Source organism: Xiphophorus couchianus, chromosome 10, assembly GCF_001444195.1.
Source record: "Xiphophorus couchianus chromosome 10, X_couchianus-1.0, whole genome shotgun sequence".
NCBI classification, from domain to species: domain Eukaryota; kingdom Metazoa; phylum Chordata; class Actinopteri; order Cyprinodontiformes; family Poeciliidae; genus Xiphophorus; species Xiphophorus couchianus.
The window spans coordinates 5073704-5093207 of record NC_040237.1 but is presented as its reverse complement, the minus strand read 5'-3'; the positions used below and the strand labels follow the sequence as shown (position 1 = coordinate 5093207).

The 19504-nt window shown below is 38.1% G+C and overlaps 1 protein-coding gene across 1 annotated transcript; it reads right to left on the bottom strand.

Annotated features, from left to right (window-relative positions):
* Positions 1-2832: 2832 nt before the first annotated feature.
* On the bottom strand, positions 2833-19040 carry timp2a (TIMP metallopeptidase inhibitor 2a). The gene is made up of 5 exons (XM_028029421.1): positions 18600-19040; positions 9295-9395; positions 9105-9213; positions 6569-6693; positions 2833-5249 (listed from the first exon to the last, which is right to left on the bottom strand). Exons 1-5 carry the CDS (start codon positions 18730-18732, stop codon positions 5052-5054), a joined length of 666 nt encoding a protein of 221 aa, XP_027885222.1. The 5' UTR covers positions 18733-19040; the 3' UTR covers positions 2833-5051.
* Positions 19041-19504: the final 464 nt, after the last annotated feature.

Here is a 19504-nt window from a genome sequence, read left to right as displayed (position 1 = left end):
CATGCTAAAATTACATCCTGTCTGAGATATATTGACATGACCTAAAAATCCCTCCTGACTCAGGGTGATTGTGACAGTCCTGTTTGAAATGATCAAGCAGAGAAGGAACAAAGATGATAAAATCGCCTGATGTGGGCCTAGCCTCTACATTGCTCAAATAGTTTCCATGCTGAGTCGATTGCCACATCTACTGAATTCTCACAGGACACATCTCAGTTCTGCCTGGGCTCCGTCCCACAGTGGGAAACTAAAAGGTCAATTTTAACACCGTGACATAAGATAAATATATAATGTTCAACTTATGTGCACAGTGAAACACAACCCTTCTGTTTTATGAAGGTTTTAATGCAAAACCTTCTTGCTTACAATGTATTTTAATACATAGACACAACTAAAAAACAGGAAACACAATTCATTTGGGATTTTTATTACTTCTATAAGTTCAGTGGTTCTCTGCTCTGAACACTGTAAAAACACAAAATCTTAGTTCACTTGAAATAAGTCACAACTAACTTAGAAGTAAGTTTTCAGCAAGATATCTGAGCTTGTTTAATGTCAACAATACTACTTCCAAAGGCAGATTATTTAACTAGCACCTTTTCATTAGTATTAAGAAGCTATTGACTTAAAACAAGTTTATATTTTGTGCTGAAAAGTTACTTGTAAGTTTGTCTTATTTCAAGTATACTCTAATATTTGCGTTAGAAACTAGACTAGTCATATTTTATGTTTTTGCACTGAAGTGACAGTTTTAAAAGTTTCACTCATTCCCACTGCAGCTTTCTGAAAATTTGAAGATTCACCGCAGGTTGGAAAGTTTATTCAGTTTAATAGTCAGAGTTTAAAAAAAAAATAATCCTAACAGTTACTATCTTTAACTGATAAAAATCTACTTAAACTTTCGTGTTGTGCAAATGAGCTGAGGAAAATGTATTTTTCTCTAGAACTGTGTCTCATCCAGGGATGGATTGTTCAAGATCCTTTTCAAGTTATTTATTTTTTTGGTCTTGGGTTCAGGGGTGTCAAATTCATTTTAATTTTGGGACATTTCAAAAAGCTGAATGTTCTTAAAGGGCAGGTTTTGCCAGAATGTATTGATAAAACCCGTTAAACTGTTAAAATATTAATAAATAGTTGTTTTGACTTTCAATAAGTGTTTCTTAAAATTAAATAATATTGAAAAGATTTTCACACTAACCAGTCCCTCCCAGGATTTTGTGATTGTTTTGCAATGAAAATCAGGTTTTCTTTAAAAGTTTGAAATATTTTTCAAGAACGTTTATGATATGCGCACTAATGTGACTTTTTATTAATCACCTTATCAATCACTTGACATTAAGTAAGACTGAGGCAGCAGTCACTTACTTAAACCATGTTTTTGATCAATTTTGAGAAAAATTTGCAGTAAAATCAGGAAACAAAAGTGAGGATCTGTTGATTTTATGTGAATTTTGCAGATTTGTGAAAAACTGGAGGGACTTATGGATGTAATTAAGCATCTAGAGGGCCACTTAAAATGTTGTGGCGGGCCAGATTTGGCCCCCAGGCCTCAAGTTTGATACAAGTGGTTTAGAGGGTACAATCTTGGAAGAACCGACCTCGACTCGATGCCGTTTTTTTTTTTATCATCTATAATGTAAGCTGATAAATTCAGTTCAAATATAATTGTATTAATGTGTGGCTGATTGCTGGTTTAATGCCAAGGTGTTTTGGCTGAGAAATTATCAGCTTTTCTATTAATTTTTGCATTTTGTGGTGTGTGAAAGAAACCTAATGTCCTGAAATATTTGTCATCCTCTAAACATTCAGTTTGGTTTAAATCTTTGAACATCCATGGCCTCAACATCAATCTTTTCTACAAGCTTGACGTCTTTTCATGAGTTTACCTGAACATAACTGTACCTTTCGCATAAAGTTGTAGAAAAATTGTTGAGATGCTTTGAGAATATTTCAGTTTTTGATTTTTCTGAAAATCGTGGGAATTTGGCAGCATAATTGACACTAGTAAATATAAGCCATTTCATATTGTAAATGTTGTTAATTCAATAAAACTGTATATTTTTCAAAATAGAAGCGATACGAAAGCTTACAGGCGAAATGAGGGCGGTGTCGTTGTTATCCCGTGATGTGAGCGGTTTGTTGAGACGCTCTCTTTAAAAAGCTGTGAGACTGAGAAGGGGAATTCTCACTAATGTCAGCTTTTGCTGAGTTTTCTGGGTCAAGTCTGTTATATTTAAGACTCTCTGAAGTTTAGTTCTGCTGACTCTCAGCTTTGTAGTTTTATTGAGGTCTTAAGGCAGATTATTGTTCCCGCACTGACTCACTCTGCTCTGGTAGAATGTTTCATCCTCTTTTCGTTTTGTTGGAAAACTTCAACACCTCTTTTGTGCTGAAGTTTGTAGAAGAATAATCGGTCAGCAGAGTAAAAGATAAAGAACTGAGAACACAGTCTTGAGGTACACCTGTGCTCATTTCTTGTTCAAGAAGCAAGCAGAAAATGCTTCGTAAGCAAGCAGCGAGTCTGAGCGCGAGGAGAAGTTTTGAGTACAAGCATTACAAGTTTTGAGAAGAAAGACATGAATTCCTGCTTTCAGACTGAAAATGTGTGCTTTTGGATTATGGCAGAAAAATTCCCCCATAGAAATGCTAATAATGCTAATTTGAGTAAGTATATACTATCTAGCTGCTATACTCTCATTCTTGTAAAGCTTTGACCTGCTTTTAAGCTGAAATTTAAAGAGCAAAGACGCTATTGTATTCTGGTCTGGAATATCTTTTGGATTGAAATAATGAAACAAAAGCAAAATAAAAACCCCACAGACAAGCAGAAGATACTCTTTCAAACTTGTGTTTTTATTTGATAATACTGAATATTCTGTCCTTTGCCTGGACTTACACAAAGCATCAAAAACATGCAAAGTCCTCTAATAAAACAATGTATACTTATTTCTCTACACTTCCGCTAAAAGGACTTGTTAACCGCACTCTCACGTTACTCCAGCGCAAGAGGTCCCTCTGTTTGAAGACAGCTAAAAACAACTGTGGACAATCACACAAAAATCATGACGGCTTTTATAATAACACTGAAAAGTACAAAGTAAATGGAAATAGAAAGAGTTTACTTTTAAATTATGCCTCTAATACTTCATCATACATATATTTTTTTAGTTATTGTAGGTTGAGGTGTATAAAACAGCACTGTAAACTTTGATTAGGTTGCTTTCTAGGACAGCGATAAAGCTTTTATTTAATAATAACTTGAAAGAGAAGTCAGAGCTAACATTAGGCATGTAGAGAATACCATTAAACCGCTGTTTGCATTTACAATCAACAGATAATACAGACACTGAAATATCATCTTGCGAGCTCGTCTCAATCCCTCTTTCACACATTCAATCTCCCCCAAGTTTCCCGACACCCAGAACTTTCACACGTCTACAGTTTTATTGTAATATTTTATTTTGTGTTATGACAAACATAGCGAAGATTTGCGTGTGTTCTTTCATCACCAGACAAAATCTTTCATCTGGTGCAGACAAAATCTGCGCCAGAGGCGGATTTGGCAGTCTGGGCAAATGACAAATGTCACATCCACGTGCTCAGGCTCTTGTCTTTACTGAAATTCATCCTCAAAAAGTGCAAATCTAGTTCTAACGCAGTAAATAATAATTATCAAGTAACACCAAAAGTATATGCATAGGTACTGTACAGCTACATAAAGATGAAAAAGAAAGAAGGGGACACAGTATTTAAGATTCGACTGCAGAGTAGTGAAGAGGAGTTGGCTTTAATTTAGATGAGTAATCTTCATCTACGCGCTCTATTTAAGGAAAGCAGGTTGTGGGCGTCTAACGTCACCAGTACTTATGGGGAGAAAATGAGAGAAGTGTAAATAAGAGATATTTAAGTCTTAAAAAAAGAAAGGCAACTTGAAATTTGCTTTGGAATAAAATAGAGAATGAGGTAATAAAAGTTGAAGCAAGATGGAGAGTAAATGATGGGCTGAGGGAGCAGAGAATGATTGACTGCCGCTCTGATGTCGAGTGTTTTTGGACAGGGAGAGCTCTGTCTCAGCAAGAGTTTATTACCTCCTAACGCCAGCCTCAGGAGGAAGTTGCACCGACACTCCACCAGTCTATAGTTGTGTTCAAATTGTCCACTCTGTCATTACTGAGTCCACTATTAGTAATTCGCCCATTTTGTAAAGTAGAATACAGGGAGGTCTGTATAAACCGCCTACGGTTTATGCTAACCATTAGCATTAGCAAATGTTAACTGTAAATGGATGTTTTAGAATCAGAAACTGATTTCTAGTACCACTGTTGTGTTTTCACTTAAGGTCTTAAAAGACGAATCAAAGCTAATGCTAAGAAGTTACCTTACAGCTGAGTGGTGACCACTAATGTCAGCCTGCTAACTGCTAACAACAGTGTCAGTTAACTATGGGCTGACTTGAATAGAACAGGAAATTACTTCAATTATTTTGCTTTCAAGAAAAGTAATCAACTTTTAATAACAAACAGATTGAGTGAAGGCTAATATTAAACATCTGGCCATTAAGTTGACTGAGCCTGACTGCTAGTATCAGTATGCTAGTATGCTAACTGTGCATGAAGTGTGTAAAACAGCGTCGCACTGCTAACGTCAATGCTAATTGTCTGATTTTCCGATTCTATCACCTCAAATTTGGGCCTCTATCTTGCAGGTGATTATTTATGAAATAAATAACTGTAAATACGAATTAGTTTAAAATGAACTTTACATAACGAGTGAGTGAACATTTCCAACACAGCCAAAGTCTCATGATGTCATGTTTTTTTTTGTTTTTTTTTAATAAAAAAATGCTGCATCCGACAACAATTTTGAGCCACTTCTGAGTTGTTTAATCATGGGAAACTTTAGCATGAAAAGTGGTCACATCGACAAGAGGCTAAAAGTTATTTTCAGAACAGCAGCTAATTTCTATCACGATAGCTTTACATTTTTAAATAGCCTAATTTTTTATTTATTTCAATTGCCTTGTTTCCGTTTCTCTCTGTCAGGTTACGGACTTAAGGGTCCTCTGCGTCCAGAAACTCCTTCTTGGGTGGGGCGACGCCACGGTACCAAGAGCAGGAGCCATCTGCCCTCTTGACGCAGGCATAGTGGTTGGCCTGGCGTCCATGCACCTGCTTCTCAATCATCAGGTCCGTCCACAGACACTCCTCAGGGGCTGAGATCTCACAGGGCAGAGAGGGACAGCGCACAATCTGCAGAAAAAACACAAGACAAAGTCCCTGTGAACTCTGTGCTAACATGAAACTGAATAATATTAGCAGGAAATTAAAGATATTGGTCATTCTTTTTGTTATAAATGTTAAAAATGCTACGAAGAGATTACTGCCAATTAGTGTATAAAAGTTATTTGTCTTAAGATGACAAAAATAACAGAATGAAGTGTGATTTTAAACAGAAATGTGCATTTCAGTGCATGGAGTAAAACTTTGGATCAGTTTAGATGAGGAAAAAATGCTCCACTTTAAATCAATTCAAAACACTTTAGGTCATACACTTCTGGAAAATTATATGTTGTTTATAACTTATATTGTTCATTCAATGTCTACCGCTATGGAAATTTGTTTTGTAATTACTTAGAAAGAGCCACGTTTATACAATATTTGTAGTGAATAAATCGATAATCATTTTACATTATTGTAAGCTTGTCACCATTTTCTGTGAGCTCTAGCATCTCATCTACTAAAAAATAGAGAAGGTTTTGAGCAGTTTGAATCTCCAAACACTACATGCTATGACAACTGTAATGAGGGATGGCATTTTTAGAGAATGATATAAGCAGTAAAGTCTGGAAATAATGTTTTTCTTAACTTTATTCTTATTCTCCACCCAAATAGTCAAATCAAATACTCTTCAAGGCTTTTGCAGACTTGTTAGAAACTTTACTAAACCACTTAATAAGATGCTGTTATCCCTGTTGCTTGTGCATCACTTCCTAACCCAGTTTTTCCTTCCACTCAAATTAAATTAAGATGTTTGGATACGACACTCTGCAAACAGCCAGCTTACTTAATAATGAACTTTATAGCTGCTTACCCTCCCTGTTGAAGCTGTTGATGACTGTCTACTGAACAACTATCAAAGTCAGCAGTCTTCCTTATTATTATGATAATGTAGAATTTTTGTATTAAAAATATCCTTTTTGCTTGGTCTTATGTAATATTCTAAGAAATGCAATTGAGGGTTTTTATTTGTAATTATCAGAACTAAGAGAAAAAAACACTTGAATCACGTGACTGAATTGAAAAGTTGCAGCTTTTGATGGATGTCGAGAACTCCTTAAACAAAAATATGTTGTTTTCACCTAATTTATTAAGATAAAATTAAAAACCAACCACCAAAAGTGATCAATTCTAACTTTAAAATCCAGTTTGTTGTTGTGATGTCTTGTTTTCACCCAGCCTGCTCGTGTCTGGATTTTCTCTGCAGGAAGCAAATATCTGCTGCCTGTTTTGCTGTTTTGTTTAGTCATGCTGGGAGTTAACCAGACACAGATGGCCCTATGCTGCCTTACCTTGCAGTCACAGCCCATCTGGTAGCGCTGGCTGAGGCTCTTTTTCTGGGTGGCGCTCAAGGAGTCCCAGAGCATGATGTAATCGCACAGGGTCACGTGCATGCGTCCGCCCGCCTCAGCCTTGCCTGGAAAAGAGCGAGTTGTGGCGTGGCGCGTCAAAACAGCACATGTGAGAGAACATTTCAGACGAAACAAGATTAGGCGAAAAACAACAAGCCCTGGATGTTCTCACAGGCTGAACAACAGATAACATATTTGTTGGTACACCAGATAAAAAGCTGTTGCTTTCCAGACTGGAGCCCGCAGGCATCCACACTTAACGACTGCGCCAGCGTCTGTGCAACCCACACAAGTGGCACTAGACAAAACAAGATATGTGGAGCAAAGTTGGCAGATTTCCTGAGATGTGCGTCCCTTCGTCTTCATCACTGTCTGTCTGTCTGTAAAACACCTCTCAGCATGTTGGAGTCTTCATGTGACTCACAATTCATTGCAAATCTTCCAACTTTTGACCCTTCCACCTAAAAAGAAGATGAATAATTTTCCAAAGATGCCCCAATCAGCAGAAAACTGACTGTTTTTTGCCACTGTTTGAGGCTGCGAAAGGAAACGCTGGCTTCAGCAGTTCCTCCTCTTACAACTCCATGTAATTAGAGGGGGCGAATGATTGCGGGTGCATCTCTGCCTGAGATGGGGAAACCAGAGCATGAATGACCTCATGATCTGCTGAGTCTCCTCTGCTTCGTCTGCCGCCTCATTCAGATGCTCCTGTTCGTTCAATTCACAACATCAACCTCTCTCAACATGAAAACATTACAGTGTGGTGAAAAAGTGTTCGCTCTCCTGAAGCTTTCTCACATTTTGTCCTGCTGCAGCAGCAAACGTCTGTGTATTTTTTAGGAATTGGATGAACACATAGCTGTGCATAAGTGGGAAAGGAAGCAAAAGAGACATGTTTTTTGTTGTTGTTTTGAAATAAAACTCTGAAAAGTCCAGTCATCCAACCAGACTCAACACTTTGTAGCACAATCTTTCTCTGCAATTCTCGCTGCAACATTACAAAAACATAAAATCCTACCAAGTATTTTTGGTCTTGTAGTTTCTACAAGCTCAAAATAAGACAAAACTAACTTATAAGTCAGCAAGATATAGGAGCTTGTTTTAAGTTAGTAATTTCTTTATATTGATGAAAAAGTTCAAGCTATAAGTGAAATAACATGCCAGTGGAATAAGACCCGTTTACCATATTATAACTTAAAATGTTTGAGCTGTAGATTGTCTACTTTTTAAAAAGGTTTATTATTATAAATGTTGCTTTCGCAGCTCTATCCATTTGATACAGAATATCTCTCCATTTTGTCTGTCTTTCCATGTTTAGACAGTCTAAATATCCTCCCCACTAATCCTAATATTTTGTCTCTTTAACAGTTCTCTTAGCTACATTTAGTCTTTCTGAATACTTTCAGAAAGAGCTCTTATAGCAACTTTAGATCACATATGTCAAACTCGAGGCCCAGGGGCCAAATCCTGCCTGCTCCAGTTCTATATGTGGCCCTCTAGACTATAAAGGGCCACTTACATATAATCTTCAAGGTAAACAGTGGTGTTAAATTTGTCATGAATCAAATTAAAGCAGATTTTAGATGCACACTGGCAAATTAAATCAATGTGAAAATATTTTAATTTTAAGAAATACTTTTTGAATGCAGAGTTAATAATTTATTAATATTTTTTAGTTTTAGGTTTGCAGCTGTGATGGATTAAACATCACTCCATGTTCACACAGCTTTATTGTTCCTTGGTCCTCATGATGATCTTTGTTTCTGACTCTACAGAATATTCAAGCATCCCTAATCCTTTGCATTTAGTTTCAGCCTGAACTTATTTTAAAATAGGGACACTCTCATCTCACTCTAAGGTGCTCAATATCGCCAAGTCTAAAAAGTCAAATTATTTCTATAAAACAGCAGCTATGAATAAAAAATGTAAAAAAGGGTCAAATATTAAGCCCTGCGGAGCTCCGTTTTTTCTTGAGTGATGCATTTCTCGTTAAAGCTACGCTGTGTGTTAACATAGAAATGATAATTACACCCGTTTGCAGCTTTTGAGCTGTTGAGAAATGCACTGTGGAGTAAACAGCTACTCAACCGTTCCCGGAGACTCGAAGTGTCTTACAGCAGACGAGGGCCCACTGGTCTCCACAGAGTTTAGACAGAAACGTATCATTATCCATAATGACATAAAGAGTTTCCTCCCCCAACATGCCCACTAGTCTTTATCTACCCTGTGTTTGTCTGCCTGGTTTAGCACACCTGCATGTCCAAATGTCATCTTTTTAAAAATTCCCGTTGCTTTCCAGCCTCTCCTCACTGTCTCCACAAAGTTTCCTAACTTTTATTACACTGAAGCTGCTGCAATCAAAACAAAGAAATGTTCAAATTAATTTCTATATATAGCTCAGTTTCTGGGTGTTTCTGTGAATTTGCTTTCTTCTTCATTAACACAATAGTTGTGCAACATTATTTAGTATAAATACCTGCGATTAGGTACTCCTTCTTCCCAGCTGCATCCAGGGTGACGCCACACACAGCAGAAACAGGTGCAGTGAAAACCGCCTCAATGTCCTGGTTGGGTCCTTTAAACATCTGAAATATCAACAAGAATATTTAAGAGTAAAACACTAAAACCTTTTCTAACATGCTGGGCATCTGTAGGTTAATTTAAACCTTGATTTGTTTGACGTCATATTGGATCCTCTTGATGGGGTTCCCATAGACGTCATTCCCAGAATCGACTTCTCTTTCGCCCACCACCTTTGCACGGATCACTGGAAAACAGAGTCAGATGAAGATTTAACTCAGAAGTATAGATGTGTCTGCACACGTATGGAACAGGATTTCAAGATTTTCTATGTCTGGATAAACGTGGGAAGAGATAAGTGTAGGAAAAACATTTGTATTTTCACCTATTCAATTGTCTAAAAGTGGTGACATTTCCTCCATCCCTCCACATTCATGTCCCTTCTTATCTCATATCGTTTCTTATTTGTGTCATAAAATTCAGCCTTGAGGAAGTCCAGGTGTTTGTTCAGATTTCAACTTGCCAACCCCGGTCCACCAAATAAGAGCTGAGCACAAAGTAAGAAGTGACTTTTTATTCAGAAAAGGTCAAATAAAAACCAGAAATGTTAGAATTTGGGCGTAAAAACATAAGGTGTAGGTATTTCTTCTTGATTTGTCTACGTTGAGATAAATAGTCAACAGTGTTTGTTTATTAAAAATAAAAATGCCCAAACTACTTGAAAATAGATAAACTAAAATCAAAATTAAAGATAGTAACTGGCAGATTTTATGCTTGACCAGCTGCGAGGGCTAATCATGTCATCAAAAGCTGAATTAAAGAAATCGAAATAAAATAAGTTACATATCTTCACCAGTGATTTTACAAAATAAGAAAAGAAGCTAAAAGATTACATCGGCCAGAAGATACCTGACTGGTGCAGCTCTAGCAAAAAAAAAAAGGAAAGGTAATTTTGTAAAGCAGATATTGAAAGAGTATTGATATTGTGCTTCTGGAAGAATGATTGCAGCGCAGCTAAGTGTTACATGAAGCTAGAAAATTACCAGCTTAAAACCTTCATCCATTGATTGGTTTGAAATATTTGTGCAAATAATTATATAGAAACTAAATGATTTCTAGCAATAATATTCAGGGAAAAGTTGAAGCAGCATCAGCAGATGTATTTTTATGGCATTAATTTTGGAGAATATTAGCGCTAATCCTGCCCACAGTTCAGTCTTTTATTGGTATAATTTCTTGTGAAGCTTCCATCAAATAAAGAACTTAACTCATCTGTTGGCTTTTCACCTGTAAAGCCAAAATAACCCAAACTACAAACTCTGCAGCTATTGCTGTTGTGGCTTAACAGAACCAGATAGCATCAAATGAAGGACACCTTTGCTAGCAGCCTGCATGCATCAGTTAAGGTTACGATCTGGGCTGCAAAATGTCTTACATTAAAGATGGACCTTGGTAACTGAGACGCCTAATGAGCCAACATGTCTCCTATTCATTTATAGTCCAATAAGAAACTTTTTCAACATGAATGATTTTACACTGGAGTGTAAAATCGGAGTCGAACAGAACTCTAATATTCAGTTTCCAAATATAAAATATGCATGAGAAGCTGCATATTTTTAAACCTGAAGAAATTTAAGCCCTTGAAAGCGTTTCTTTGAAAAACAAATACAAAGTTACATATTTGCTTTGTATTAGATTGAAAAAAAAAATCTCAAATAAAAATAAAAATTCTTAGAAGCAAGCATTCACACTCTAACGTTTTCTACTTATAAACCACCATGTTTATAAGTGCAGCTAATTATAGACGCAGTGCAGCCAATGCATCCTTCCTCTAAATTACCCCCTAAATCCTCTGATTCTCAATTCAGGCTAATAACAGAGCCTAAGCACACTCAAACCACAACAACACCAGCTTACAGTAAAACAGGAGCAGGAACAAACGACAGGAACAGATTTAGGGATTAAAAAATTGGACTCGCAGCTCGGAGAATGACTCGGCCATGAGTGTGTGTGTGTATTTTGTGTGTTTTAATGGCTTGACTGACTTCAAGCTTCAGCTATGCTAGGAGCATTTATTTCAGAATGGAAAATATGAGCAATAAGAGTGTGGGTGTACGTGTGTTTGGTGGGGGTGGCTACAATGAGCATGAACAGAGGACGTGCACAGAGATAAAGACACACACTGCTGTTCTCACCCCCCTTTGGCTCAGTTTACTCTATATTCTTGGAGAGCCTTTTGCATTCTGCTGTTAAAGGTGACCTGTTATGCTTCCTTGAACACGTTAAGGGCTATACAAAACATGTTTGCTACATTTCTACAAAAATATTCTAAGATAATGAGATTTCAGTCTGGTCAGTTCAGCCTAATTTGATCTCCTTTCACACTGAGCTGTTTTAAGGCCTCGTGTCACTTTAAATCCAAATATGCTGCTGATGGCCGCGCCCCCCCAGCTCAATACATCTATACAGCTATACATCTTTGGAAAGCAGAACTGGAGCCTACTTCACATCCAACAAGAATGCAGCAAGTGGTTTCTTGATGGTACATCAACATGTCTTTTCCAGCAGCCATTGTACAGCGCATACAGCGGTAAAACCAGCTGACCAAATGTGCTGGAGCTCTGGCTGGGTTGCTAGTGCCTGTTGATTGTGACTCAATCAGGAGATTTTTGAAACTGCTCATTGTTCAGCACCAAAAAGAATGAACTTATTACCAAAACACTCAAGGGTGGGTGTCTTTTTAAGTACTTGGTCTGTTTGGAGAAGCACTAGAGACCTAAATGGAAGTATTAAAAATGTGCAAAATGTGAATTTTACATAATAGATCCCCCTTAAACACCTCTCTGGGTCTCCTTTCTTTGTTTTTTCATACCAGTTTGTATTCATTGCAACGTCATTGCAATTCTAGCACACGCAAGCGCACACACACATCCACTTTACACATATGTTCACCACCAAAAAACAAACACAGGCTCACATTTTATCAATGTAACTCATCTACTCTGATGATCTTGATTCCATAAAGTCAATCAAGCAATTAAGATTTCGTCTTCAGATATTCTTTTCTTTCCTGGCAGCTTCTCCATGTGGTTTGCCCGACATGCTGCAACAGGACAGCAACATAAAGTGTTGACACAGGAAGCAAAACAATGTATAAATATTCTGCTTTAGAGGAATCAAAATACCCAGAAAAACTTGTACAATTTAGTTACATTTGAAGCTTGTGCAAATGTGCAGCAGCATCAGCTACAGTGGACAAATAAACACAGCCTACACTAATTAATCGCATCATAAACTAAAATAATCGCGATAATTTACATTCTGATGGTTAATATTTGTTGAGAGTGAATTTGTTTACAGAAATAATCCATTTTATTTATGTTTGTGTTTGTAAGAAGATTTTGTTTCTCATTTTATTCACTAATTTTGGTTGTTTAAAATATCTTCCAGTTCCAGTGTTGTGGATTTTTATTTACTAAATCAAAGTTTACCAGTCTTTGAGAGCATCATTATACCATTTCAATATCATCAGCTATCGCAATAATTATTGGGACGATACATATATCGAGAACTAATCAGATTATGTTTGTGTAAGATCTGGAGAAGCGAAGGATTACCAGTAAGGCGGTTGAGTTTGGGCGCCGGTTGATCCTGAAATCATCTGATCAGTGAGCGTCCTCCAGCAGCCCGGACCCCCCACCCCCTCCATAAACCACTAAGTGACCCACATTTCAGTTGTTCCCTGATCCAGCCAGCTGAGATGACGCCTAATGACTTATACACATGTATCATTTGGAATATGCAATGATTTCCTCTCAAACACACCCCCACACACACACACACCCACACACACCACAGAGCCCCCCACTGATTGTTCAGCAAGTCTGTCAACTTGTTTTTTCGCCGTCCAGTGATCACCAAATCAGCAGAGCGTCTTCTTTGGTCTGATTTAATCAGCTTCAGATGTAAGTGGGTCTTCTACTTCACTTGAACATTAAATAAAAATCCGACTTGCTCTCAGATTGTCGTGCAACATCTGTGTTAAAGCTCTGGATTTATCTTTCTGAACACAAACAGAACTTTATGGAAGGTGCCCGCCCAGTTACATCTGGTTTAAATGACCACAGAGTTTAAGGAAAGAAGATCCTGCTGACAGAAGGAGTAGGCTCTTATCGTATCATTTATAATTTATAAACAAGAATTCTGATTTATTATTGTTACAGTAAATTTAAATTATTTAAAAAACTGACTAAAATGTTAATTTTACCACAATAGCATCTAAAAATATTTGTAAATTTAAAAATATGATGATAAATGAAGTATCTATGTGCAGATTAGTGAAATAAATCACACTTTTTTTAAGTGTATGGTGTCCTGAAGAAGCTTATTTCAAATAGAAATGTTGTTTTTCAAAAGCAGCATTTATGTTTGTGGTGCCATTGGTTGCCTAAAGTTAATAATTAACGGTTTTTTCTACCATTATTTTCATTTCAAAATATCGTCATAAAATCTTAAGTCCATATCGCCCATCCCTAACTGATAGTCAAACACGGTGGAGGTGGTGTGATGCTTTGCTTCTTCAGAAATTGGGTAACTTTCTGTAATGCATTAAAACATCAATTCTGCTGTCAAGCATAAAATAAAGAAGGAAAATGTCCAGCCATCTTCTTACGACATTTATGTCAAGAACAAAATAAGAGTTCAAAAATAAACAATTTTCAAAATGAAAGTTTCGGAGTGGCCTAGTCAAAGTCTGAATTAAATCTTATCAAGGCCCTGTGGCATGGCCTGAAACAGGAAAATCCTCTATCGCGGCTAAATTCTTACAAGAGGGCTGAAATTTCTCCACAATGACCAAAAACATGATCTGAAATTCTTTAAAACAGTTTTCACCATCAAGGGTTTTTAGGTTTAGGGGAATTTTTATTTTTAATCAAATCATTTAAAACTTTTATGTTAGATTAACTCTTTCATGTTGTATTTTTACAGGACTTGATGTCTCTGAAATTATAAATTTGCTTAATCATTTGAAGCCTTTAGAAATACTTCTTGAGACAAATAGTTCATCGATGAGATTTGTAGCGAATTTTGGTTATTTATCCCCATATTTGATCAAAACACTCAAGTCAAGTCAAAGTTTATTTATAAGGCACATTTACAACAGCCTGAGCTGACCAAACTGCTTCACAACAAACACAACATCACAAGTAGATACATAATAAAATAGAAAAATTAAATTAAGTCTAATAAAAATAATAAGTTAATTATAAAAATGGGAAACTAACAAATAAATAAAATAAAAACCAAAACAATACCAAATTTCAGCTGCAAACTATCAAGAGACATAAACTGGAACTAATTTGATGATTTTCTGAATTTGAATTGGTTGAAGAAGTCAGCATTTCATTTTTTGTTTCCTCTTAGTGAATAAAACAACATATATGGAGGGTGGATAAAAATGTTAAGCTGAAAATACTGTTTGTTTGCTACTTCTGCTTCTGTGCAGACAGTTTGGTGACTCTGGCCTTCCAGACAATAAACCAGTCTGACTGGGCAGGGCAGTGGGGGGGAAGTCCCCCTCTGTGGCCAAGTGATTTATTTAAAAAGAGGATGTTTGCACTGCTAGTTGTGGAGTGGACGCATGACACAGCAGGACTCTTGATGACTTGCGGTCTGACCTGGAGCATCACTTTGGATGAAAACTGAAGAGGTTACACACACACACTGAGTCAAACAGCTAAAGCCAGGCCTCGGTTTACTAAAACAAACCTCCACTGTTGTATTTATGCAAATTTCTCCATGATTTTTCCTATTTGAAGTCATCTAAACTCCATTCAACCGCATCCCTGCCCTCCTCCATGCCACTGCTGTGCTTTCTGTGGGTGCTTCTGATGGCACGTTGCCGCTTTACCCTCTAAGCTGATGAAAAATTATGCGCCACCAATGAAACTGGGAATTTCTGTGGTTTGGTGGTCTGCATGACCATTAAAAATGTTTTTCTGACTCATACGCAGTTAGAAAAAAAAAACAACACAAGCACACCTATGCACCTCTGCTGCTAGACATCCTGTCTCTGGAGCTGACACCCGGCCGGCGAGAGATTGAGTCACACCTGAAAATAGAGCCTCCGTTTTGTGAAGCACACATACTTCTTGTGTGATTTGAGTTAAAAAGCAGAAAAGCTGAAGCCACAGCAATCCAGTTTTCCAACTTTCTTCAGGATACCATGCATATTTCAACTTCCACTGCCATTTTTTTATTGCCCGTTTTTCCCCCTCCCAGCACTGACAGCCAGATGTCCTACATAGCCAGTGAGTGGGAGCATGGCATGGACACACAGGCCTTCAGTTGGGTTTGGTTTCTGAAAGCCTGCACACGGGTGTGTTGTCCCCATGCAGCACCGGAGCAAAAACATAAGTTGGGAAAACCCCAGAAACATTCCTGCAATTCCTCCCCAGCACCACCCAGAAAAATGCACAGAAGTGGCATTTTAGATATTTTTTTTTCCTAATTGAGAAAAGGTTGTGGTGTTGCATATTCTGCGGTTGAATTTTACCCAGCATTCATACTCTCTCCGTCCCCTTGTCCCCTTCTGACAAGGGGTGCCACGTTGCACCGCAAAACCCAGGCTTCATCCTGGAGCTTTAGAGCTGAGCGCAATGATGGGGCTGGATTTTCTCCTGTTATATCAGACTAAGATAGTGCACGTAAGGGTAGAAGGGAAAATAAAACCACAGGGGGAAATAATAACACCAACGGAGCAGTGACTGAGTGCAGATGCACTTAAGGCATAAATCTATTTTACTGGGAGCCACATGCTCCAAAGGATCCACTTTGAAAGATGGAAACTAAGTCTAAATGCTTAGAAGGAAAATTTAGAGGAATAAGAAAAGACTAAGGAATTATCCACAGTACTGCTAGTGAAGATCAGACTGCCATGAGAACATATACATCTGAAAGTGTGACTTTAGTATTTTCTGTAAAGGGGGACCTAATATGCATTTTACACATTTTGTTAGTTCCATTTGGGTCTCAACTGCTTCTTAAAACAGCTAAAGTCCTTAAAAAAACACCCAGCTGCTTTTTGGACTTTAGTTAATGTCTTTGGTGTCTGGAAAATGAGCAGTTTCAAAAACCTTCTGAATGAAATGTCACAAATCAGCAGGCACAAGCCCAGCCCATTACCTAGTAACCCCAGGGAAGCCCAGTCCGTTACCTAGCAACCCCAGCTGAGCCACTGTGTTTGATGTACAATGGCTGCTGGAAAAGACAAGTGCTTTGTTGTTGACTTACCAACCAGAAACTACTTGCTACATTTTTTGGGTGTGAAGGAGGCTCTACTTCTGCTTTTCAAACATATATGGTTGTATAACAGCGCATCTGTTGCAGCCATTGCAAGTGTAAACATGGAATTGGTGGCGTTTCCAGCAGGAGTTTATTTGGATTTAAAGTAACAAGAGGCCCTAAAACAGCTCAATCTGAAAGGAGCTCGATATAAGCAGAACTGACCAGACTGGAATCTCATTATCCAAGAATAAGTTTGTGCAAAAAATTTAGCAAACATATTTTGTATAGCCTATAGATATATTCTAACCTGTTCAAGGAAGCATAATAGGTCACCTTTAGTCAATCTGCAAAGAAACATAATCTTTTCAAGGTTTTCGTGGACATAAGAAAGAAAATATCTGCACTTTGTCATATAAATGCCTATATGTGCTTTTACCACCAAATTTATCTGAGTTACTTCAGTTTTTTGTTTTTTCCTGGGTTGTGGCTTGTAAACTTTGTAACAACCTGCCCTCTGACATTAGACAGTAGGCGCTTCCACTTTTAATATTTATGTTTTCACTGCAGTTTAATACAGTTTGAGTTGCTGTTTTTCCTGATACTTTTACTCCACTTGTGTTCTTGTTGCTGCTTAATATCACTGAGTTTTTATTTTATTGTTTTATTCTTTTCTTTATGCTGTGATAGTTGGTGCAAACTGTGGAGCAATTTGGTCAACTGCTGTTAATTTAAATGGGCTGCACAAATAAATCTGACATAATACATTATATAATACATTTTAGATCTCAAAGGTGTAACCACCTCTGACAAAATGATACACCAAAGGTGTCCTTGAACAACCTCATGATTTGATTTTAGTATTCGATCTTTCACATCATGTTGGCAACATCTGCAAAAAAAAATCCTTAAAATGTTTGCATCTCTTCCCTATTTTCCCATAAATATGGAGAAAACAGGAGATTGTTGTTATTGAAGAAAACAACCAGAACTTGTTGGACATTCCTGCAGCTGCTTCATTGTTAGTTCAGCCTCTATGGCCACTTTCCATTTTATCCTATTCATTTTTGATAGGGTTCGATTTTATATTTTCTGAAATTCCTCATGACTCTGGACCTTTTTCTTCTGACTGATACTTTTTGTAAATGCTCATCACCTTCATCTTTACCTTGATTTTAATCCCTTGACGCCTCTCTGCAAACTATGGTTTTTGCTAAGAAATTAGCAAATGAGCTGAAGAAGAAAACAAAGAAAAAAAAGAAAGTTTTTTGGCAAAAAATATTCTTGAAGCTAGACTATAAATTCAGTTGGAAAGAAGGTAACTTTGTTTTTCATAAGCGATTTTCCCTGCAATGTGTTCTCTATGTTTTGTGTTTGGAGCACATTGATGTCATTGCTGATCCTCTACAGTAAATATTCAGTTCGGTGACGTTGTGTTCAAAGAAAGACTGTTAATAACAAATCTGTAATTTGGGGAAAAGTTCATTTTCACAAGAACCCGGACTGAAAACTTCGAAGTGTAATCAACGATCAATCTGTTGAAATTAGGAGACTTGTCTGGGCAAATCGGACGCATTTCCATGACGCAAATGGTCCATTTCACCATATCTCAAAGTTAGTCAACTGGATTAAGATCTGGTGTCTGTGGAGGCCGATGGAGTACACTGGGCAGGGCAGCAAAACTGAACCCAAGGGCCCACATCCTCTTAAATCCGGCCGTGGCCTGGGATAGTTTTACATCTAGCAACCCCACTGACTTAGATTTCTGTATATGTTAAAATTAATATAATCTTTTCTTGGAAATTTGTGTTTATTCCTTATTTAGAGATTACCTCATGCACATTTAAGCATATTTATAACCATTCTTTCTCCCAAAATATTGCTAAACTTTTGCTTTTCAGTTGGCAATTATTGGCTAAATTAAATCTGCGTAGGAATGCAAGTGTGCAGCTTGAATGTGGTGCAAACTGCCTGAGCCATGGCCTTGACTCTCACGGAGCAACAACCCCCCTCATCGTCAGGCTTTCCAGCGGTTTCCACCGGCCAAGGGCGCCCTTTCAAGCCGCCTCGGAGGCTCTGGAGCGCCGCAGCAGCTCCGGACAGCTGCCGGGCACCCTGGTGCAACACGTCAACAACAACAACACAACAACAACAGAGCTGCACTCACCTACATCGGCGTTGCAGAACGCCTGTTGCGGATGCACCGGAGCGCAGCTGCACGCTTCCGCGAGCTCCTCCGCGCGCCACAGCAGCAGCAGCAGCGCGAGCGCAGCAAGGATGCCGTTAACGGAAAACGGCATCTTGGTAAACACTGCAGCGGGGCTTCTTCTTCTTCTTCTTCTTTTTCTTCTTCTTCTTTTTCTTCAGCCTCTTCGTCTCCCTCTGCGCAGCTGCGTTGCGGAGTATTTCCAGAGGCAACACTTCCTCCCTCCGCTGGTTTCACCCGACACGCACGTCAACAACAACAACAACCGGGCAGGACCTGCCGGTTCGGCTCCGTAATGACAGAGAGGCTACACGGTGAGACCAGAGACCCGTCCTCACACTGCTGTCAGCAAATGTCTGTCTGCCCGGAGTGTTTTGACTTCAGGGATCGAGGAGGTTCTATAAATCTGCGGCTCCTCCCCGCTCGCTACACGGACCACCGGCAGAGGGCGCTGCCTCCCACATGATGAGAAGAAAAGGTCCCTTTTTCCAACATAACTTGAATCTGACCTACAATATTAACCACTGAATGTGAACAGTTGGGTAGTGACTAGTTACACTTACTCGTATTTTTTTATTACGTTGTACTTACACACTACATTGTGTGTGAATTGGGAGACAGTTATTTTTTGTTTTTAAGCATATGCACTGACTGACTGATGGCACTTTTTAAATTTCGTTGTTCTTGTGACAATGACAATAAAGAGATTTATCTACTTTTCACTTTTAGCTTGAGTAATTTTATTAAGTATCACTACTCTTACTTGAGTAAAATGTCTGGGTTGTCTACCCATTCACTGAATGAAGAACATTGCGAAAAGTTTGGTGAACGTTTTATTCAAAAATTGACCAAACACAGACACACAC

Coding starts and splice junctions, on each gene's coding strand:
- timp2a (XM_028029421.1), bottom strand. CDS start 18,732: ATGCCGTTTTCCGTTAACGGCATCCTTGCTGCGCTCGCGCTGCTGCTG. Junction 9,214..9,294: donor ATGACGTCAAACAAATCAAG/GTTTAAATTAAC, acceptor TTGATATTTCAG/ATGTTTAAAGGACCCAACCA. Junction 5,250..6,568: donor AGATGGGCTGTGACTGCAAG/GTAAGGCAGCAT, acceptor TTTTTTCTGCAG/ATTGTGCGCTGTCCCTCTCT.